Source organism: Pomacea canaliculata, linkage group LG11 (genome assembly GCF_003073045.1).
Source record: "Pomacea canaliculata isolate SZHN2017 linkage group LG11, ASM307304v1, whole genome shotgun sequence".
Lineage (NCBI taxonomy): Eukaryota > Metazoa > Mollusca > Gastropoda > Architaenioglossa > Ampullariidae > Pomacea > Pomacea canaliculata.
This window is the reverse complement of record NC_037600.1, coordinates 6030691-6054798: the sequence shown is the minus strand read 5'-3', so window position 1 is coordinate 6054798 and position 24108 is coordinate 6030691. Positions and strand designations below refer to the sequence as shown.

General features: G+C 36.6%; 1 protein-coding gene across 4 annotated transcripts; it reads right to left on the bottom strand.

Annotated features, from left to right (window-relative positions):
* Positions 1–1653: 1653 nt before the first annotated feature.
* On the bottom strand, positions 1654–19169 carry LOC112575161. Of its 4 annotated transcripts, XM_025256800.1 has the most exons (15): positions 19123–19169; positions 16612–16724; positions 14890–15000; positions 14046–14180; positions 13587–13787; positions 12798–12932; positions 12009–12209; positions 11743–11854; positions 11072–11141; positions 8792–8989; positions 7555–8217; positions 6413–6594; positions 5015–5488; positions 3443–3798; positions 1654–3298 (listed from the first exon to the last, which is right to left on the bottom strand). In XM_025256800.1, exons 3-15 carry the CDS (start codon positions 14993–14995, stop codon positions 3045–3047), a joined length of 3087 nt encoding a protein of 1028 aa, XP_025112585.1. In that variant the 5' UTR covers positions 14996–15000; positions 16612–16724; positions 19123–19169; the 3' UTR covers positions 1654–3044. The 4 variants fall into 4 exon arrangements, with proteins under 4 accessions (XP_025112585.1, XP_025112588.1, XP_025112586.1 ...); XM_025256803.1 differs by lacking the exon at positions 12009–12209; XM_025256801.1 differs by lacking the exon at positions 19123–19169 and having other exon boundaries at positions 16612–17147.
* Positions 19170–24108: the final 4939 nt, after the last annotated feature.

The window sequence follows — 24108 nt, the reverse complement described above, 5'->3', positions numbered from 1 at the left end:
AGGTTGATGTACAAAGTAAAGCTTCTCTGACATAAACAGGAAGTGTATTAATTTTCTTATTTACATAAATTGGCTGCCATGCTATCAAAAATGACTTAAATATTTGTTAGTGGAAATGTGTTCCTTTACTTTAAGTAAAAGCTATTTATTAATTTTTCATAAAGGCTATTTTTAGTGGATGTGTTCATGAGTAAATATAGATATATTCATAATATAACAGCAAACTGATACTGCTATTACAGGTTTCTTAACAAGACTGCAAAAATAATCGAACCTGTTACTTCCATCTATAATGATATTTGAAGGATAAAAATAAAGATTGCGAATTATGTGCAAAATAGCTGGTTCAGCCCTTACGCTCATAAAGTGCTGCTTATGTAGCACAATCTTTTGTAGAAATGCTTCCGACATACCCATCAAACCAACTTTTCTAAGTCATGTGTATTTTAAAAATTTAGCAGCTCTGTGGAGCTAAACATGATGTAAATAGGTACTGCATTTGCCGAGTGCATGCAGGCATCATCTGTATAAAACTGTCAGGATGAGGTATCTGGAACAGTTTTATAACCATAATGTACACATGTCATACATGTATTGTAGCAGGAAGTGGAAAAAGAAGGGGATGAACAAGGAAGTCTTGATTTAGATGGATTCTTCTTAAACTCTAAAGATTGCACTTAAGTTCTTTCAATTTTAGGTATCTTCATTATTTAATCAGAAATGCAGATGTAACTAGAGTTATGAAACAGATACATCTCCAGCTAAAGTCGTGTAACCAATAATAGTACAATGTACATTTCCATAAAACAACACATTGCTACAATCACAAATTAGCGAAAAGTTTTAACACATCTTATAATTTTACCAATTTGTTTTGATTATGTAACTTTTGAACAACCAATAGTTAAACTTTCTAATCTAAAAAATAGATAGATAATTGTTATTATTATTGTCATTCAGGTGCATAAAATAAAATCTTTGCATCTGAAATTTGTTTGCAACTGATGACGGGTAAGTTGCTAAAATGTTTGTTATTCTTAGGTTGTCAGCTGTCATTGAGGATAAATAGATATAATTATATAGTTAGACAAGCTGCAGAAGTAAGGCGTTTCAAAACCATTGAGGAATATCTTGCAACTAGACATTCCATTGGGACAGAAGACTTGACTTTGAAGGCCTATTACTAGGCTCTCATCTCCTAATGTTTGATAGCATGCAGGTCAGTCTTCAATGCCTTGTTTCTCAATATTGACTGTATACTGTTGAAGTAGACATGCCGAAAAAATACTTTTTAAAAAGATACTGTCTATTGTCAGCGAGTGTTTAATAAATCTTACATACTTTTATAATAGATATAGAAATGCTTAGAAATTTCTTCATAAAATGACGTGATATCTTTTTTTTTTTGTTTAGAAATGGTTACTTACAAAATCTTTGTCTTCAACCATTTTGACGATCTCGGTAATATTGGAACATACATTAATGCATGTTCATGAGCAAATACTAACAAATATCTAACGAAAGATAGAGCGAGATGGTTTCATTGAGTGCAGTGGTTCTTAACCTTGATCGAGGTCCCGAACCCACAAGTTTCATATGCACGTTCACCGAACCCTTCTTTCGTATCATCACGAATTGCGGGTGTGTCTTGACCTCTGTGGCGGAGGCTCCGCCGAACCCTTGAGACCGACTCACCGAACCCCTAGGGTTCGATCGAACCCCGGTTAAGAACCACTGATATAGTATAGGATTACGCACATGACTAAAGGAATGTAAACAATGTCAACGTCATAAAAATAGAAAGTGAAGTATTTACTTAACATTTAAGATACTTCTAATACATATTGGTATACTAATAAGTAACCAAGCTACTGGCATAAGTAAAACGAAGTAAATATGGTACGAAGTCCAAAACATATCTTTCAAGCAATGTGATTGATCTTCAACATAAAATTACAGCTTTTGTATGACGTCTGTACGACTTCGAGATCAATAAATAACTTGGGGGAAAATTGTTAAACTACGACATTTAATCCTCTAGGAAACACTATTACCAATTTTTAATTGTAACTAGACCTAATCAGCACATGTTACAGTAAAATTATGATAGTGTTTTTCCGTATTAGATTAAGCGACGAAGCATGACTACCAGGTGCCTATGTCGTCGTCAATGGCTCGTTTCGGGTCCTTTATCTATGGTGCCAACCTCTCAAAGAAACTGAGTCTTTGCAGTCGAAGATATTCGAACGAAAGAACCTTATTTACAGTTTGGTACAACAATGTCCACGTATTATACTCACTGGCAAATCAGCGACACATGCCGAGACTAACCTAGCAACGACTTCTGCTACCTCAACAGCGACACGCGCTTCACATCTTTGACCTCAGATATACCCCCTGGCTAATGGCGACACACGCCTCACCCAACAAAATATAAGGCGTCACACACCCTCAATAGCTTGCTCAACTCTATACTGTCTCACTCCAACTTACTCTGCTTATAGACACTGTGCAAAAGTTAGCTAGAAACATCCAGCATCTTCATTTTACACATGCGCTCTCTCACACCTAGAATTCCAGGTACCAAGCTTGCGTCTGTCACGCGCTCACACACCTGCTAGAGCGGTGTAGGCGGCTCTAGTCAAAGCTGCCTGGTAGTCACTGGCAGGTCAGGTGGGGTCACATACCACATCAAAGCTCATAGGGACACCTCACACAGACAGCTACACCATTAATTCGTAATACATATAATTTAACTTGAAACGTACAAGACTTCTACAGTTGCCATAAGTACAGCAACTACAAGTGCAAGCAGCTAACTTTTTTTACACAAAGTCCATCATTTTTCACTGTCAGCTATATCATTTAAGGACAGGAAAGGACAGAAAATACATGCAGAACACTATTAGTGATTCCTGCGAACTATAATCAACTGTGATGTGCAGCTCGTCATCGCCAGCCATTTCAAGGAAAGATCAGACGGCTCCGAACTGCTTTCCACGTACAACACGATCTTCCTCCTGGGTGTGTACATATAAAGCTGATTAACATGCATGGCACATGCACTGCCAGTCTCTTCTACAATGACATACCTGGTCGTCCTCATCTCTCACAGTGTCCACTGAAATACCTGATTCCCTCAGTCCTTCTACAAACTTTTCTTCTTGTTTTATGCCACTTTCAAAAAAGACTAAAAGGTCTTTGTCTTGAAGGACAGAAAACTTTTTATCAGCTTCTATCTTGGTTACGTTGGTTGCACTTGGTTCTGATAAGACATCGTGTTCTGCAACATTTGTGTCTGAAAAAAATATAAAAAACTACATATTATTTTTGTCAATTAAACATGTCAACTAAACATTCTTGCTGATTGTGATGTCTAAAACATAAAATGTTTTAAGACTCCATAAAAACTAGACACATTGGAGATTATGATACAACCTACCTTTTCTACTCAAAAGATGCTTGGTAAGAAATACTGCCACTTCTTTGCCACAGTCCTTACAGTCATGCAAGCTAATTGCACTCTCCTTATGGTAGAAGTATTTCACTGGTGGACCATCTGTAGGATAGAAGTTGTCCTGTTGTGTGTTTGTAACCTCAGGAAGACTGTAGCTGGCCTCTAGTGGCGGACATTCTCTGACCACAGCAGGCGGACAGTGTAGAGGTGTGGTGAAGGTCTTTACTTGCCAGCCGTCAACCTCTTCCTGGCCTTTGCTGCTTGTGGCCCACAGATGAACATCTGGACATTGGCTTTTGAGAGACTCGCAGAACTTTTTGAAACAGATTCTATACGAAATACTGAAACATTAAAAAATAAATTTTTATATTAACCTATTTCCATGTTTAAAGAAAACTGTAATCTCAACGGGTTGTGTTTGTTAATTTGAAAAGTAGCATGTGTTTTTATTTTGGTCGATTTCTTTTTATAAAAATGTCTATAAAGTCAGAAATTAGAGAACACTAAACTATAAGAGACTAGAGTTGAAGGAATTTGTAGACTATACAACTCATTATTATAATATTTCAGTTTTAAAATCTCTGATATATTGCTATTAAAGTTAAATTATGGTGACTTTGTTAGCTTAAAATAATTTAGAAAACTAGTGATGTACATTGTGTAAGATTAAAAAGAATAATTTCGATCATTTGTGTATTTGTGTTTTTTGTTTTCAAACGTAAAAACGTAGTACTATAATATTCAATTAAGCTAAATAGTAAAGCGAATGATTGCTTCTTAATTTTTCATATCTCCTAGCTAATGCTTCTAGTACGATTACCACTTATAGATGGCGTATATAGGAAAGGATGTCACATAGTGAGTTCTTTATAAGTAAAACATAAACACTGAAACAAGCACTCATTCAATTCCATTTCTAGCGATATTGATATCATACAATGCTAATATAATAAAATGTAAATGATTTGTTTTCAAACTTCAAAAAGGGTACATACATGTTTCATTAAGTGTAATGATTTTCTTCGAATCATAACAAAAAGAAAAAAGGAGACACTCTTGAAAAGCGGGATCCATTGGGGCCCCTAACCTATTCAGATTATATATCTACAGAAATACGAAAATTTAAGGAAAGCCTTAGGAACAAATATTTTACCTTTTCTGGTGCATTAACATACAAAAATTGTTATATATAATATATATATTTTTTCTTCTTTCCTCTAAAACGTCTTAGCTTTTTTTTAACGTTTTTTTGAGTGACATTTTCCTTGCCTATAAGCCTAATTAAGGGTACTACTCATACAGCAGCAGTAGCATGTCCTCCGTAAGTAAGGCTTTAACTTTCCCTACAAAATTAAAAAGTTACCGTACTACTTGTGAACTGATGAAAAGGATTTAACACCGAATTTTGACCGGAATTGATTAACTGGATAATTTTAATACCTATACTACTATAGTAAGTGATTGAAAAATCGACTACAAGCTTTGCAGACTGACAACAACAAAAAGGATAGTGGTTAAATAAAAGTGTGTACAAAAACTAGTTTAAAAAGCCTGTACCTGTTGACATCAACGTCATCTGCAACCACATAAACATTTTTTTCTTGTTTCATCCATATACACTTTTTCACAGCTTTATGTATCTCCTTTTCATTACTAAAATTAAGAGGTTCCACGTTGACTTTTTTAGGCGAGTATGTGTCATTGTCATTGATACCAGACGCTGGCCTCAGTTCTTCACGAAAAGCGTGTTTCAATGATTTACTCGACGATGCGCTGCCGCAGAACACGTGCAGCTCGTGGCCGCTTTTTATCCATTTCTTGCCGACCATCGTCAGCAGCCACGTTTTGCAGGTGTTTGATGGTCCAACAAGAAACAATCTTTTTTCCCTCAGTAAGTCCATCATGTCTTGAGAAAGCATAGGGCGGTTATAGAGGTCTCCTGTCACTGAAACAGCCTCCGCCAGAGTCTTCGGCAAAACGAAGGGATCATCTTGTGTTTGGAGTGAGGGCTGAGTCGCTGGTCCACAAAACCTGAGCCAAAACATCATAGTTAATATCATGATAGACGGTGGGATATCTTTCACAGCATTTAGCTATTGATTATGGTAGTTATATGTCAGCCAGCTGTGAATGCCGTTTTGCAGGAGCTTAAAGTTAAGTGGTAAAACGTTAACCCTTTACAGGTTGAAAATCTGAAAAAAACACTGACCATAGAGACACTTAATCTTGTGATATATTGTCAGTCAAGTGCTTTGCTATCAGGCTACAGTAATTGTTACCCGTGTACCATTTATTGAATGTGAAACACCTAAAGCCTAGTACTGCTGTGACAAGTTGTATGCTAATAAATTTTTATTTGCAGCATATTTGACATCTGCCAACGGTCACATTACACATCTGGACTGCTGACTTTTACCTGATGTAGTTATATAGTGGGTATAGGTTATTTAGTAAGACATTTTCTTCTTCTTTGCATGCTATATTTATTTCAATACAGTAAAATATAAACTAAGTACAGCCTATAGTCTCATCCACTAGAAAAACAATTGCTTTGATGTTGAATCTTAAGCTGGTTTAAAAAAAAACTCAGTGGCCTTTACATAAAATGCTGTGAAAGGCCACTTTGTTCTATTAAAGTTCTTATACATAGAGTGTAAAGAGTCATCAAGCAGTACGTTCTATATATATATAAAATTGAATAATTTAGCATCATGGAATAAACGAATAGAGTGCTATAGTTTTAAAAAATTAAAAGGTAAGCTATTATACAACACTAAATTCGTATATTTAAGGTTGTGAAACACTAACCTAAAGATAATGTAAACAAAAGGGCGTGCACAAATAAGTCTAGATTCAATTTATGTGAAACACAAAAGAGCAAACCACCTCAGTTTAACAAATGAACTTAGTTTTCCGCACATTAGATCCGACATACAAGATATGATATTATCTCACCTTGATATCAGTCTCAGGTACAGTTTCGTGGTCAGATTGTGGTCATCGCTAGTTTTGTCCATCATCTTATGCCACCACTCAATTAATTTATCAAGGTGGTCAGAACTGATATCCCAGGGAGCATTGGAAGCAGACAGGTCATCAGCACATAGAGACATCTCAATCTCGGGGTAGTTCGCAAACTGTTAACATAAGATATTAATAATTTAAAGTAAAATGTTAGATTGATTATCAAAATCAATACAATTTTTGAATGCATCAGTCTATAAAAGGTGATCATTTTACCATTGTTTGCACTTTTTTTTTAAGTTTGAGTTTAACCTGATCCACATTCACAACTACTTACATTTTTAAACATTGTTTTTTAGTAGTTGTGATTTAAGTCAGTTAACTTGTCCGCCAGCCCGTGTTCCTCTGCAGATTGAAGACATTTTGAATCCTTTCTGTTTGTTCCTATGTTTCTTAAATGATTGTCTTTTATTGCTTGTCTGCATAGTTATTTTTCCTTCTGTCCTGTGTATGGTGTTTCAGGCGAGTAGAGCATCCTAAGTATGATTATATAAGTCACAAGTTAGTATTAGGATTAGGATTTGCATTAGGATTAGTATTAGTATTATTCGTATTAGTATTAGTATAATGATTATTAGTTGTACTTTACTGTGGGTAAAATAATTACGATGAGTTTTACATTCTTCATAAAAAAAAAACTAGCAAACGTTCAGTGATTCGATAAAAATTCTGCATCAAATAATTCTATTTAAAGTAATTGTGCTTAATTATGCCAGCTTCTTGATGTTCATTTGGCTCGGTCCCTAATACTTTAACCACTACGCAGTCCGGTGGCTCAATCTTGTAGAGAGACTTGCTTTTCACCTATGAAGTGAGGACTGGTTATTTTGTACTCAGATCTCGTCTCTGGCCCTTCGTTCTTTCTCTTAAGGGCATCTGTTGTTTAAGTCTTGCTGCTTTGCCGTGATACAGACTTAAATAGTAGCTGTGACAGTAACGATTCTCCTCCCATTAGCTCTAACCACTTTTCTCCAAGGTCAGTAAGCCTATAGTGAGGCAATGTGACACGAACATTGTCCTACCAAATTTTCTTAAACTGTAACCTACTTAATCCTAGTACAAGGTAACACTACCTGGTCAGGTTGACTGGCCACAGCACGGTTCAGTGATGAACGAGAAAGTCTGGGCAACATCAGAAATTTTCGAACTTTAACTGATTTCTGGTCTGACGTCAGATGATTCATTGTACAAACGGCCTCATCCAGTTGTTGAAGGCCTTCTTTGACCTGCAGAATTATCATTTCACCCGCTTTCTCTTCATTGTCTTGACCTCTGACATCGTCATCACTGACGGTCTTCACCACTCCCACCAACACGCCATGTTTTTGATGGATGATGAGGAGGTCAATGTTGTTACTAATGTTGCTGTCTGCAGTGGGCAGACGATGTGTGACATACTCTGTACTTACATTGTTTAAATAGGCGTCAAAGGTCAACTGTGTAAGCACAAACATTTTCTCCTGTCTGCGTTCCGCCAGGTGACGTAGGCAGTGGATGACGTGCTGCATGGCTCGATCGTGTCTGACGTCATTGTCAGTAGGAGTGTCCGGGACCCACGTGACTTCTCCAATCACGAGTTTCTTTCTGTAATGAGTTTTGTTGAAGTACACGGGAGGCACAAAATAGAATGTTCCCGTGATGTCTGGGTACATGTCCTTGACTGATTTCTCCAGATATTCCTGGAAATCTTCTGTCACCTTCTTTCTTTCTTTCTTCTCCTTTTTCATAAGTGAGGTCTATGCAAACATAAGACATTAAAGTATTTTATGGAGATTATTATTATATTTATTTAAATATAAGATGGTAATCAATACTAAAGACGTTATTAATTATCTGTTTTAAAACCACCAAGATGTGCATCGATACCTGTTTAGTGCAACACATACAATATATTGTTCAATTGATATATAGGATTATCTCTTGTAAAAATGATAAACCTTTTTAAATAAAACAAAAGGTAAAATTTAAAGTTGTTTCAAATATTGTTTGGACATCTACTACTTATATTAATTGTCATCGAATGTAACAAATGTTTGTCAATTTAATAATCCTTTATGCAGAAAACTGAATACTAATATTACGAAAATGGCATTTTATTTGGCAGCTGGTTCATATCTATAATATAAAGTTTTTTTTTAAGTATAACATTTATGTTCCATAAACACATTACATGCTTAACTTGCTTTATACTTAAACAACACATACTCAATGCAATATAACAAACAATTATAAAAATGTAACAAACATTAAGTAATGCATGTAAATACATATGTATAAAAGTCTAGTCTTTTTAAATTCTGGACAAGATACCTTTTTATTATAATGAAGTCTTTCATCTTTCTCTATAGTTTGAAGTGCATTAAGAATTGTATTCTTTTCATTGGTAAGTGATGGTGTTTTAGTCAGCGACGGCGTGAGGGGGTGGCAAATGGGGCGGCCGCCCCAGGCCCCGCTCTCGAAGGGGCCCTGCGCTTCAGCCCCGAGGTCATCTTTATGACTTATTGCTAGCTGTGTTAAACAAGTTGTGACAAAAAATTGACGTTCAGTAAACACTTCTAAGTTTTAATTAAGCAAATTATTGAATCCATGTCTTAACTTTAAACCCGACAATAATAACAAGCAGTTTATTAAATTACCGTCGCCATATTATTTCGCTTTAAGAAAAACCACTTCTGTCACAAACTGTGTGAAAGGTTACGAACAATTAAAACACTAAATTCGTGCGTTATTTCGCGAAATTGATCCAACCTATCTAACTGTATATAAATCAGTGCTTCCAGCATCATATCAATAGGGATATTGATACACGTACTCCATTACCCCGGCCCCGCGCACATGGTCGGCCCCAGGCCTCGCGTGTTCTTAACGGTTCCTAACGCCGCCTCTGGTTTTAGTTATATTCTTGTATATTATTGTAGGTCTATGAACCGAGAGTTACCTTAGTCAAGCCTTGAAAAAACACTTATCCTTACGAACTGCTTGTTGGAGATGTGTGATTAAACTGATCAAACGCATTTCGAGATTCATAGACAAATTAACTTGACATGATTCTCGGACAAGGATGTGTCAAAATTAAATGCAAGCATTTTAACAGACTAGGAGAAATTAATGTTGGATCCAGAGGGAAAGAGTGATGTAGACGAATGCAAATGGAATCAAGAGATTTTTTCAATACCGGTAATTAGACTTTGGAGTTTGTCAGATGCTAGTAGCTGAGTATCGTCAGAGCACGTGTGATACTGCAAGCTGGACAAAAGCAATAAACAGGACAGGCTCGATGACTAAACTATTAGACACCCCATGACGCCTAGCAGCATGTTTGAGGCAAAGTCGAAGACACTGACTGGGTGTGAAGAGTAGAATCTAGGACTGTGCCAGAGAAGTCAAAGGAATGTAAAACCGATGGACGATATTGTGTTGCTCTAAAGTGTCAGAAGCATCGGACAGATCAAGCACAGACAGGACTGATAATTGACCGCGGTCACAGGCAGATAACAAATCCACCAGTACCAGAGCAGTCTCAACCAATGGAAGCTGACGATGGGCCGACTGAAATTGCTCCAGAAGTACAAGTCAAACTGTTGTAGCTGCTGACGAAGAACGACTTTCTCCAAGATCTTGAATAACAAAAGAAGTTTGGAGACTGGGTGGTAGTTCCTTGGGCGTTAGAGTGGATGTTATCTAGCACTGTCAGTCAACCACTGAAATGGTTCTGATTGAGTATCGGTTATTCGATTAGTTGCACCATCCCGTGCAAAAGTAAAAGTAATATCAGACTTTTGACATATTGGTCTCATAAGGAGTTATAGTGGAAGCTTAAGTTGGCAAGTATGATGATATCTATGTCAGAGGATGTAGACTCATCAAAGGGCTTTGTAAACTCCCTAAGCCCTCTTTTTATCGTTAGGTGGACGACAGAGGTATCCTGCGACGTAGGAGATTGCCCGTGTTACACCGCGACAGCGATCAGGAGAGGTTCACATGGAAGGCAAAATAAATCATAATCAGGATCTTTTCTGTCAATTTGTCAGACCTCTTGCTCTGCCGCTGGGAAGCGTCGTGTCCTCTTTGACGATTACTAGACATGACCTGGATGAGCCCCTTAAAACAGTTTAGTAAGGTGTATACAGGTAGTCTGGCGGCGGGGCTACAGGTATCTGGCATCGAATTGATAATAGTTGCTGTTTTGTGTATTTTACTTTTGTTAGAGGGGGGAGTGGTGGTGTGGTATGTTTGACTGTAAAAGCCAGGACAGCGCGTTGGTTTATAAGTTGTACCACGTGGTGGAAGAAGTAGCGGAGGGTTAAAGATAAAAATTGGAGCAGGAAGATCGTTTTCAGCGGCATAACGAAACAAAAGTACATAACAGGATGTGAGTTAGTCCATATGAAATACATAAGCAAACGTTAAAATAATAAAATCTAAATCTTTCTAAAAAGACAAACCCTTTGAAAAGCCGCACCCTCGAGCACGCAAGGCGATGGGGCAGGTAACGGTCCATCTAGTAATGGTGATCTTCGAACAGATTAGCGTTAAATGGATGTATAACACTTAGGTTGACAAATTAAAGTGAAAACAAAAGGTTGTGACCTTTAACATAGGAGTAGATTGCTGCTGGTTCTCAGACTCGGTGTGTTTTTTAGATGACGAAAAACATTTTCTGAAACATAAATATGCAATCCCTTTTAATCTACTTCTTTAAACATATTATTACGGAAAATTATATCTTGATTTAAAGACTTTTCCTTCGTTCTAGGCATAAAAGTAAAGGTTGTCTCATTTTTTTTATTAGTTTACAAACTTTATTGGTTAATGGAATACTTTTAAAGAAAATAGGTAGTTGACTACACCATTTCAAAGCACATTTTACTTTTAAATCCATTTTGGTAAGCTCAGGAAGATAAGGTAAAAGAAATGTAGAAATGGAAAAAATGAGAAGGAAAGAGAAAAAGCGATAACTTAACAGTAGTCTCTACTTTAAGTTTTTATGGCAATAGGTTATTGTATGATTTAAAAAGTAAATTACGAAAGTCCACCTCATGACTTATTATATTAAACTAAGTTCAAACATAATAAAATCATCAATAGGGGGTATAATATTTTCTTATTTCCACAAATTTGACTTAAAAAGTGAATTACGAAAGTCCACCTCATGACTTATTATACTAAACTAAACATCCAAAGATTGACTGAAGTCTACTTCATCTACTCAATGATCTCATCAGCTTTACAACTTTGCACAGATAAACCACCAGACTTACCGTCTGTATTTCAGAAATAAGACGATAGCTACAGCTACTACTACAGCTACACCCAGCAACGTTGGTATCAGCACGATCAACAGGAGGCCGCTACTTTGCTCTTCGTCTACTCCTGTTGGAATAAAACTACAGATGTAAACTTTAACCTGTTCATTTAGAAAACATAAATTTCATCCAAAAAAAATTTTATTTTCGAGTGCTTTCATATTTTGTCTAGGAAAATTTTTATATCCTATAAACCTGTGTATCTATTTACTAGCCATTACCTTCTTCAGACAGGTGAAGGAGACACGAATTCACCTGGTTAGTGTCAGATCCTGAGTGCCAGCAGGAGTAGTTTCCTTCTTTCTCTATTTTCACTTCCGATATTAAAACAGTGTAATAGGATGACACGCTGGAGATGTTGATGTAACCATCGGTAAACTTACAGTGATTATGTCCATCCACCCACCAACACTTAGTGACCTCTGTTGCACATAAAGATACATAAATAGCCATCTGTTTACAACACATCTATTTTATTTTTAATCTCATGCTGTAACAATTAAAAAACAAGACGTTTTTAGCATCGCTGGAAAAAATTAGTTATGTATTCAGCTGTGAGAGCAAACAAACTATTAAATGTATCACATTTTTTTTATTTTAAAAAAAGCATGTCAGGAATAGTAAATGTACCGAGTAATGTATTTAAAGCTGCTAAAAGTAATAACAAAATTAATTAGCATTAAAATGAAAAGTGTAGAGAAAACAAAGAATCTGTTACAATGGACAGTTTTACACAGCCTTACATTTTGAGATAATGATTATACATGTACTCGTTTTCAAAAGAAAAAAAAACCGCTTGAAATATACTTCTTTGCAGCAAAAGGCAAGAATTTGCATGCAGATAAAAATAGATAAGCAAAATTTAAATTTAAATCGTGAACGTATGTTAAAACTGTTGGGAAAATAGAAAATCGACCTAAATTTTAATAGCTCAATAAACGTTTAAGCTATAACTAGTTATAGTCTAAGTAGAACTAATATATTAAAAGTTAACATCAATTGTGACTCACCTGTCATGCTCTGGCCATGAGACTTGACTACAGTAAAGTTTCTCTGTGTTTTTCCAATGTCTTCGCTAAAATAACAGGTCAGAGTTCCTTTCGATTGCGATTCTTCTTTAGTAATAGAGCATGTGTTTTCTATGCCTGTAAAAAGTTTATTTCTGGTGTTGTCAAATATAATACCTTTTAAATATTTCAGAAACACACTAATCTAAGTTGAAAAAAGTTATTTGATCAGCGCGTCGAGTTTAGTTGTATAGTTTCCCGATTTATGAACATTTACGGGTTTTAAAAGATTCAATACATTAAATACACCTTTTGCATTATCAATAATGTAAAAATTTCTCACTGCGTTTATTTTTTATTATAAAAATCATCACCTGAAACAAATTTATTATATGGAAACAAAAAGCTAATACATGATTTAAAGGAAGACAAAATCAGTTACTTTTAATTAGTATGTTCCTAAATGGGTTGGTCCGTAATGAGCCATTTCAAAAGTATAGTTTCCAGTATATACTTAATTTAAATGCCTCGTACGTTGACATCAGACTCTACTATTAAATTCACCCTCTTTTTAGAGGCACTGCAAGATTTTTTTCTTTTCTAATTGCATATCAGAGGATAAGATTGTTTACATCATAATTTAAACGTTAACCACATTTTGCCAAATTTGTCTATGAATTTGTTACTAAAAAAAACCATTTTGCTGTTTTATCTAAAACGTCAGTTCGGTTTCCCCCATAAATCAGTTTTTAATGCTATTTAAACTATGTTAGACCCTAGAGACCTACTTACCCGGTTTTATGATCAACTCGCACATCTCCAAGAACCTGGGGTCGTAGTTGGCGATCTGACAGGCGTAGCTGCCGGTGTGATTAGTCGTCACGTGACGAACTGTAATACTCAGTGTCCGGCTGACGATGTTGTTGTACACAAAGTCTGGGTGTATGGAGCAGTGAACAACACCCCTAAGCCACCAACAGTCTAGTACAGCTTCTGTACACAATGAAAATACTACTTTAATGTTCTGCAGTTCCTTTGTGTTATTCTTTGTCAAAGCAATTACAATCAGCTTTTTTTAAAATTGACATGAATTAGCTTAAAATTTTATAAATCCTGTTTCATAAGGAAAAATTAAAATTTGATGAGGGTGTGCATTCTTCATACTAGCTCTTAGCTCAAACAGATTCATTACTGGCAAGGACAAGAAAAGAAAAAAAAACATAAAGTCGTTAAAATCATTCTGATAATCACCTGGACTGTCATTGCTTCTGTAGTGGTAGACCGTAAAGTCTTTATTGGAAACACTCAGGTCGTCGGGGAAGTGACATGTCAGTACTGTGTCATGAAACTCTTCCACTGGTGGTACAGAGCACGTGACTTTGCCGTCTGTAACAATACAACTGATGTAGTTGTGAAGACAAAGTATAAGTTCCCATGTTTATATCTCAGTAACTGACCTTCTTTTATTGTTTGCGAGAACTAAAAACAATCTTAAAGAATGAGTGGTATGCTCTTAATGATTGTAAATGTATATTAACAAAACTATTTTTTTAAAGGTTTCAAAATCTCGGAGTTGGTACATTCGACTGGAAAGCTGTATGTCGTCGTTCTGAATCTTTATCAGACAACTTACAAGCTCCTGTTTTCACCAAAAAGATTTTTAGGATAAATTTTACTTGATTGATGAGAAAAGGTAAATTTGGTAGAAGAAAAGGGTGGGACTTAATTTTCTACATGTCGCGGTTTAGACAAAGTACAGCCCTCAAATTTTGAGACTCGGCTTAAAGGCATTTTATGTGTTACATCGTTGAATTAAAAACTCAGCCACATCATCTTCAGAAAAAAAACGATACATCGGATATCCTTTATACTCTATGTATAAAATATACAGTAAGACTTTTAGTCGAGGAAAAATTAGTCTACTAAATATAAAAAATGAAACAATAAAATATGACATAACAAGAAAATCACATCAAAAGCATTGGCAAACTAGGTAGGACTGCTCTAAATTACACAGACTGTATTGAGTGTAAACGAATAGGATCACCTCTGGACACGCTGTTAAGTTCAAATGATATTTAGAAGTGTGATTTACCTTGTGCTCGGACAGTCAGCAGACAGAGAAACAACCAGACAACATACAGCATCGGAGAAGAACTTAGGTGCAGGGGTTGTCCTTTCTTCATTCTTACAGCAAACATCCTGTCTGTAAAGGAGTGTTACAGTAAATATCTTATAACACAGAACTGATGACTAACATCAAGACGAAGCCAAATATAGGGCGTCTTACATCTTACTGTAACGGAATAAAGTTGACAAACCACATATAATAAACTGTATAACATTTACTAGTATCCATATAACATAAAGGGTTATCCCTTGGAAGTAAAGAGACCATATCTAGTGACGGATTAATTATACTAATACTTTTGTCTTCTTTAGGCGACGGTAGTTATGTCCCTTACACTCAAAAGTGTCTTATCTCAGTAATTATTATGACCCCTAAACACTCTGCTTGGTGTTACCTTTACATATCTTTCCCACTGCCATACTCACTTCTGCTGTAGCCAGGATATATAACTTAAAAACTGTGAACGCAAGACTATATCTTTTCATTTTCCTATGTTGTCTTGTCAGCAATTACACAGTAAATACTTGTACACGCGCGTGAGTGTGTGTGTGTGTGTGTGTGTGTTGCAGTGGGTACTGTGTGGTAGAACGTACATTTCAAGTTTGCTATTAAATGTTAAATGTGCAAGTTGTGTTGGTGAACAATATGCTCATAAAATCCACCAAGCGCTATGAGGCCGACCATTGCACTCTTTTCGACACAAACATCGGAGCAGAAACACGTGGACACCGCGCGTGTAGTGCGAATGAATAGCAGCTACTTCTTTAAAGTAACTTTATGGTCATTTTTGAATAAATTAAAGCTTTTCGGTCACATTGTATGTTTTGAGTAATGTAGCCTGTTTTTGTGTGGAGTCAGATTATGCGATGGTAACACAAAATCATTCGACGATGTTTTAGGAGCCTACTGTTTTGCCAAAATATTGCTTCTTATTATGCGGATGCTGATCTGAGAACAAAGAAAGGAATGAAAAGTGGAAAGGCGATGCTAGTATTAAATATCTCCCCTAAGCCATAAAGGAAGAAGAATCCCAGCGATAGTTATCTATGAATGAAAGAATACTTGGTGATAATTATTGTTAGATGTGTGTAGCTGTGTGTAGTTCATATCACCATCCAAGGCAACGACTTTACCTTGAATGATAAGCACGGCACAGCCTTCGAAGGCTGATGTCCATAGTAAGTATGACAATCTAACCGGTCCTAACATGTTTATTATCTTGTATTTCCCCTCATGTTTATATCTTACGCAGTAATAAAAGCCTTACACTTGTTGGAAAAGGCCTGTGTTTCCTAGACCACAAAACCATCTAACTATACTATAAAATCTCTGATAAAGGTCATTCACTGCACTCAGATATGAACAAACCGTTTGCTGTAAAGAGGTTGAACAACCGGTCTTTTTAACCGTACACACGTGGACTAATCAAACGACAAAATCCAATATATGCAATGACTTATATTATAAGGCATGGTTGTAGATTTACCTAAGTCAAAAGTTTCGTGATTTTCATGATAATTTTTTTTAACACTTACCTTCGTTCTGATCCCGTAACCACACAGAGACTTGCAAACAGTTAAACAAGTTCAGGCCTGTACAACTTTCCCTCTTGGGGCGACCTGTGTCTGCAGATCACAGGCGCATAACAAGTACTCGTAATAATAATAAAGGTGACGAAAACTTTACCTGACTTTAATCGTTTATGTTGGCAGCTTCACATCAAAATATTATAAGACGAAATAGACGAAAACTTTGTGACAACCGCTGACAAGACGATCTTCAAGTGCCGTAGCTGCTTACTGATAGGACAGAAAATATTGAGCGGCCTTAGATTATTCAAACAACTGATAACAACTTTTCTATAAATATATTCCCGTCATAGGTACACTGTTAGACCCCATACTTTAGGAGAGCAATTCGCTCATTTTCTAAGTAATAGTACAGTAGGATTTTGACTTGATGATGGTCGCCACTTATTCAACATTTACTGATGATACACCCATACGCTAAAGTTCGCACTGTTGATATATACACCCACTTCTTCCACATACATGTACAGGCACATCCACACTCTCTTTCTCGCCTGTTCCTTATATCTCAGTCCCTTTCTTTCACGTACACATACACTGCCCTGCATTGATTAGATATTGGCCAAGACTTTGCATAGTATAACAAAACACACAAGTGAGGGGGGGGAAATTGGTGTTTTACGCCGTGCCAGCAACTAAGGCTATATTACGGCAAGCAGTCAGCACTGTAAACAGATGCCACGTGCAGAGAAAGAACAGCGTGCCCGAGACGAGAAATGAACTCAGGGCAGCCAACCTTCACTGTATTGGTGACAGGCGCTAACCGTTGCGCCACCGGACCGCTCTCAGTACATACAGAATCGGGTAGAGGAGTGAAGTTTTTCAAGTACAAGTAAGGAGAATACGTTGTTTCACACCAACTGTCCAGGGTTACGAGTGCTATAATGTGTCTTTTTATAGTATTAAACATCCTACTACATAATGTTTTAGTACGTTATTGTAAATATTACCAAAATCAATATACAATGTACACTACCAGTGTTTAGCACGTTACTTGACCTGTTTATATATCCAAAAGATATCAAAACCTTATCTAAGGCAATATTTCCTTACTTCACCCTGGACTCCCTTTTCTTTGCCTTGACTTGGCCAGGCACGAGTGACACGTGTGTCCCAGGATCTTGTGTGAGTAATGGCGGGGAAATACAGTGCCTGTACCCTGTTCACCACAACACGAAAGGGTTACCCCTTCTATTTTTTGTTATTTCCATTACTGGAAAAGTACCTTTGCAACATGTAGGTGGGCTCGGTCACTTTCAGGTGACTCACGTTTCTCAAAAACCTCCTTCCCGTTAGGTCCTCTATTGTGAGTGTGGGAGAAGCACCACTTCATGGTGTAAATAGTCAGGTCTGCTATTCAATTACTCAGGTACCTCGAAAACTCCCCCCACCCTCCCCTGATTTATAAGGAACTGAGTGACATAGTAGAGTAGGGAGAAATTGGTTTGCATAATCCAACGACGAAAATAACACATTTCTGTTTTGCAAAAAGCAGGAGACATTTGTGGACTCCAAGGTCGGCTAAGCTCTAGTCAGTAGTAGATCGTAGGAAAGTAAAAACCCAACGGGGTGAATGTAAGACTAAACTCACTAAATAACACACCAGAAGAATAATAGCTCGAACTGCACATGAAAATTATACATGGGATTGGCGCTACAAGGCTTTTAGTAACCGCGATTAGCGGATGTTCTTTTGTTTAAAAAAAAGAAAAAACGAAAGCGGATCAGTCAGCATAATAGTAACATTCATTTTTCACATTTTTTGTTATTGAGATCATCCCTTAGATATGCAAAAGAGAGCAGATGTCCGAAATGAAGGCAGAAAAAGGAGGCACATCTTGATACATTTAAATTAGTGAAGGTTACTCCGTTTTATTACACTATTATTAGTCTCTTTATACAGCCTTGTTTTTAAATGTTTCATCTGTTGGTAGTCTGTACAGAAGATTGTTGACTGCAAGCTTAACAATTACCTTTAGAGATATCGTTACACGGCATGTACATAACTTTATCCATCTCCTAATGTCATAATTTGATGAATTAAATGTTCCTTATAAATCAATTATTTTAGTCACTTCCGTAATTATGTGAAGAAATTAACACAAATGACTAATATTTTACTGGTTTTACGAGGTTCACTTGGTAACACTTGTATACAAACTCTATTTTACTAAAGAAAACCTATCTACACACACTTTTCACATAGTTGTTTACATGCTTAGTGACAAATATCAGTCAGTAGTATATGTTGTACAAGAGCTTTGTTCTTAGATGTCGTCAGCCAAGCCGCTCTTTTATATATACGTATATGTAAACATTTAAAAATATATTAAAATGCTATAAACTGTGCGAATATGACATAAGAATGTAAAACTGTAGAGGTGATTGCCCATACTAAGTAATATTTCATTATAATTATCTAAAATACCTGTAAGGGCCAATCAACCGATTCCTTTATCAACGACCCGGGAATTTGATCGTTATGTTAGAAATGTTTTAAGGGTTGTTCAGGAAATATGCAATTACTTATCGAAAGTAGAAGCGAAACAAAGTTCGTAATTGTGTTCTTTGTAAGTAAACAGATAATAAAACTATCGCATAGACCTACCTTACAGGTGTCTGACTACAGCAACCTTTAAGCGTACACGGTCAGCACCCTACAAATATGACTCGATGTCAGTTTAATTTTGGAAACGGATATTTCCGATTTTTCCTAAACCATGCCCCGTTCTTTTCTGAGAATCTCATTAAAACAGACACAACGTGTATAGCCTTGCTTATTCATGTCTTTATACAAGCACTAACACTTCTATTTGCATTTGCACACCCTAGAAGAGAGAGGGATGAGACCTTTATTCCGTTTAGTGTTACGCCTTTGCCCTAAGGTAGGTAAGCAATAGAAGCTGCAAACAAAAGCTAAAAGGAATTATTTGTTAATCAACAAAGCTGCTTTTAAACCTAGCACATAAATGAAATAACAATCCCAGGTGCATGTATAACTAAACTTAGACAAACAAGAACATCAGGATGAATACATCCATTCAAAGAAAAGCCAAAATCAATTAGTCAATCAACAGTGAGCACACATACATTTCTTTATTAGTAAGTATATTTTCCTTCTTTGTCACAAAAACCGAACACACACAGAGAGAGAGAGAGAAAAAGAGAAAGGGGAAGAGAAAGACAGAGACACACTTGCAGGGTAACAGACTGTGGCTCACTGTCAGTAGTTAGTATTTTATGTGCAACAGTGAATACAATTAACAGTTCATGTCACGACACGTATCATTAAACCTGTTTCGCTGTCTATGGATCCAGAATTGCACAAGAGCTTTTATCATAACATACACACGATAGCTACAGCACACCAAGTATACGATAGCAGTACAGACAACTTTGCTAGTGTTCATTGATATGTCATTCTAATCCGTGTGACAGATGTTTTATATGTGTATATATAGTGCCTAAGCAGTTGCTTGTCTCAAATGTCATACAAATAAATTAAGAAGAGGTTAAACTACAGCACGACAGGAAAGAAAACAATGTTACACACCAACAAATAATCTGTATTGTACAGTATTATGTAATTTTGAGTTGCATTACAGTGGATATTGTATCCTGTACAAGAACTTAGGTCGTACTAATTGGCTCCGTTCTAAATATGACACCACTCTGAAGTGCTAAACTATCTAATATAAAAAATACAGTAAAAATACTAGTTGATGTAAATGTAGCATCAGTATAAAACAAACATTCCTGACAAAGCAGCCAACAGTGCAACAGTGCCTGATATACCGACATCTGTGGTTATTTGAAAAGCCACTCCGCTGCAGGAACAAAGTAATTAAATAGAAAGTGATTAGAATTAGTCTCAGAAAAACGGTATTGTATTTGGAAAGTAGATACAAAATGAAACTGATGGTTTTATTAGCTGTAGTTTAAAAGAAATTAAAACTGTTAAAAATCGATTACCTTAAAGGTGTCAAAGCACACAAATATTTAAACTTTCTTATGAAAATGACGCGAGGTCTTTCTGCGTTAGAAATGGTCATGCATGAAATCTTTGCTCTCAACCTTTCTGACAATCTCAGTAATTCTGAAGGAAAGTTAGACCTACATTTATACATGTCTACGTACAAATATTAATGTCACACAAAAAGAGAGTTTTTATTTAATGTAGGCGCATGCTTAAGAAAAAAAAGGTAAGCAGCAATGGCGATGTTAAACAAATGTAAAAAGAAGTATTTGCTAAACATTAAAGCTACTGCTTTTAATACATGTTGCTCACCTTCGCAATAGGTAGCTAAGTTACTAGCATAAATAAAGCGAAAAAAACAAGGGAAAACATCTACAAAGTTCAAAATTTATGTTTCAATAAATTGCATTGATCTTAAATAGAAAAAGGCAGTTTCTTATGACATCTGAACGATTACGAAATAAATAACTTGGAAATTTTTGTAAGCTATACAATTAAATGCTCTAGTAACATCGCTAAACTATTGTGTTTGTAACTAAAAGAATGTAGCATATGAAATCTAAATTTAAACGTTCAAGATTTTTTACAGTTGCCATAAATGCAGTAGCTAAAAGTGCAAACAGCTGACTTTATTTTAGACTTTAAAAAAAGCAAAGTCATCAACCGTATTTCTGTATAACATTCTAGGACATGAAAATGGACAGAAAAGGCATACAAAACACTGTTAGCGATTCCTTCTAACGACAATTAACTGTGATGAGCAGCTCGTCATCGCCCGCCATTTCAAGTAAAGATCAGATGGTGGGGAACTGCTTTCCACGTACACCACGATTTTCCTCCTGGGTCTGTACCTACAAAGCTGGTCAACATACATGGCACATGCACTGCCAGTCTCTTCTACAATGTCATCCACGTCGTCCTTAGCTCTCACAGTGTTCACTGCAATACCTGATTCCCCCAGTCCATCTACAAACCTTTCTCCTTTTTTCATACCACTTTCAAATAAGACTAAAAGATCTCTGTCTTGAAGCAAGGAAAACTTTTTCTCAAATGCTATCTCTGTTCCGTTAGTTGTACTTGGTCCTGATAAAACATCGTCTTGGGCAACACTTTTGTCTGAAAAGAAAAAAGAACATATGTATTATTTCTGTCAAGTAATCCTGTAAAACAAACATACTTGTCATTTGTTATTGTTCAGATAAAATAATTTCAAGTCTCTATTAAAAGTGCGCACATTAGAGATTACGATCCAACATACCATTTCGAGTAATAAGATGCTTTGTAAGAAATATTGCCACTTCTTTTCCACATTCCTTACAGTCATGCGAGCTTTCCTTCTTATGGTAGAAGTATTTCACTGGTGGACCATCTGTGGGATAGAAGTTGTTCAGTCGTGTGTTTTTAATCTCAGGGGAGCAGTAGCTGGCTTCAGGTGGCAAACATTCTCTGACCACAGCAGGCGGACAGTGTAGAGGTCTGGTGAAGGTCTTTACTTGCCAATCACCAACCGCTGTCTTGGCTTTTCTGCTTGTGGCCCACAGATGGACATCTGAACATTTCCTTTTGAGAGACTCGCAGAACTTTCTGAAATATTTTCTGCAACAGAAACAGGAAAAACAAAATAAATCTACCTCGATAGAAATAGTTTGGTGGTTAAAAACTGTCAAGTTAGTTAACAGCTTTCTTTTAACGGATATGTTTATAAATTGTTGTCTATTTTACAGATCCTGCGAATTAAGTTATAAATTAGAGAACAGAAAACTGCAAAAGCAAGATTGAATTATGAGAGTTAGAGTACTAGACCTTGAGCGGCAATTACTTGTCTACTCTAGTTCAGGCTATATGTTCTTTTTTAGAATTAAAACTTGTAGCAAAAACAATTTTTACTACTAGTGGGAGTGTTGGTAATGATTTAATATTACAATGTAAATGGAATAGTGTAAGTGTGCACCATTGTTAAACTTATAGAACTATGGGAGGTAGGTGAAAAATCAGTTAGACGCTTTGCAGTTAGGCAACAACAACAATACTACTGACCTAAATTATAGTGTGTAAAATGTAATAAAAGTGTTGTACCCGTCGACATCAGCTTCATCCGCAATCACATAAACATTTTTCTCCCGTTTCTGCTCTATTAAGTTTTTCATAGCTTCGTCTATCTCCTTTTCTTTACTAAAATTAAGATGTTGCACATTGACTTTGCTAGGAGAGCGTTTGCCATTTTCATTGTTAACTGACGTTGATCTCAAATCTTCGCGAAATGTGTGCTTCAGTGATTTACACGACGATGCGCTGCCGCAGAACACGTGCAGCTCGTGGCCGCTTGTAAACCATTTCTTGCCGACCAGCGTCAGCAGCCGTGTTTTGCCGGTGTTTGGTGGTCCGACAAGAAACACTCGTTTTTCCCTCAATAAGCAGGGTTGTCCACGGGACATATTTTTCTATCCCGTCCCATCCCGTCCCATGGCAATGTATGCCTGTCCCATCCCGTCCCATCCCACGGAATGTTTCCCATGGGATTCCCATGGTATTAACAATCCTATGGACAACACTGAAAACCACTTTTCGGCTTTGTTCTATAATTCCTGCTACTTCACATACAATAGATGATTCAGAGGAAAGATTTAAATCATTGATGAATGAAATAACAGTAAATTTATTTTGCAATATCAAGTATCGACTACCATGGGAAATACAAATGTGTGCTGTCCCATCCCATCCCGTCCCATGGGAAACGTCCCATGGGATTCCCATTCCTATGGACAACACTGTATATAACAGTGTCTGCTCCTTGACATTTTTAAGGTTTGGGTGCTTCAATAAACTGTCAAAACTCGGAACATACTTGTCTGTTTACTCAAATATGTGTATTGCACAAAGATTAAATGAGAATCCAATAACGGGAAATCTTTTTGTTACACACACACAAAATTATGTTTGTTGTCTTGAAGTCACCTTAGACATCTCCTCTCCTTCACTCGTGGTCTTACACACTCTGAGTGTGTCAGTGTGTATGTGTGTTGGAGGAGAGGTGCGATGGTGAATGTGACAGTATTTGTGTTAGTAGCACCTACAGAGTCAAATTCAAACCTACCCAGCTATCGTTATTTTACTAAGTAACCTCTGCCTAACACGATATACCCCTAACTGCTATGTCCTATCCCCAACCTGTGTGCCTGCATCACCTTCATTAATCAAGGCGACCTGTCGTCGTAAAAACAGACAGCAAGGCCTCCCTTTACTATCCGCTTCTACTGACCGCTGCCCACCTATAATCATCCTACCTGAACTCGACCCTCTTGGTCTGGCGTTGAACCAGGCTTGTTCATGAAATCAGTGCAATATCGCACATGAAGCTCTGTATCTATATTTTAGAGCAGATATAAGGATTGAGAATGCTATGGAAGCAAAATGAATTTGAGATAGCGCATGAAGATGAAAATATGTTAAGAGCAACAATAATGCCCACGATTTCAAGTGATAATGAAATCTGCAATAACAGTAACTATGTAAAGCTTCATAACTGATGGCAGTCAACTCGGGGGTAGGCTGTACAGATCTTTGATTAGGTTTTTCTTTTTTTCTGGAAACACAGTCTATCAGTCTAGGTCATCAAGT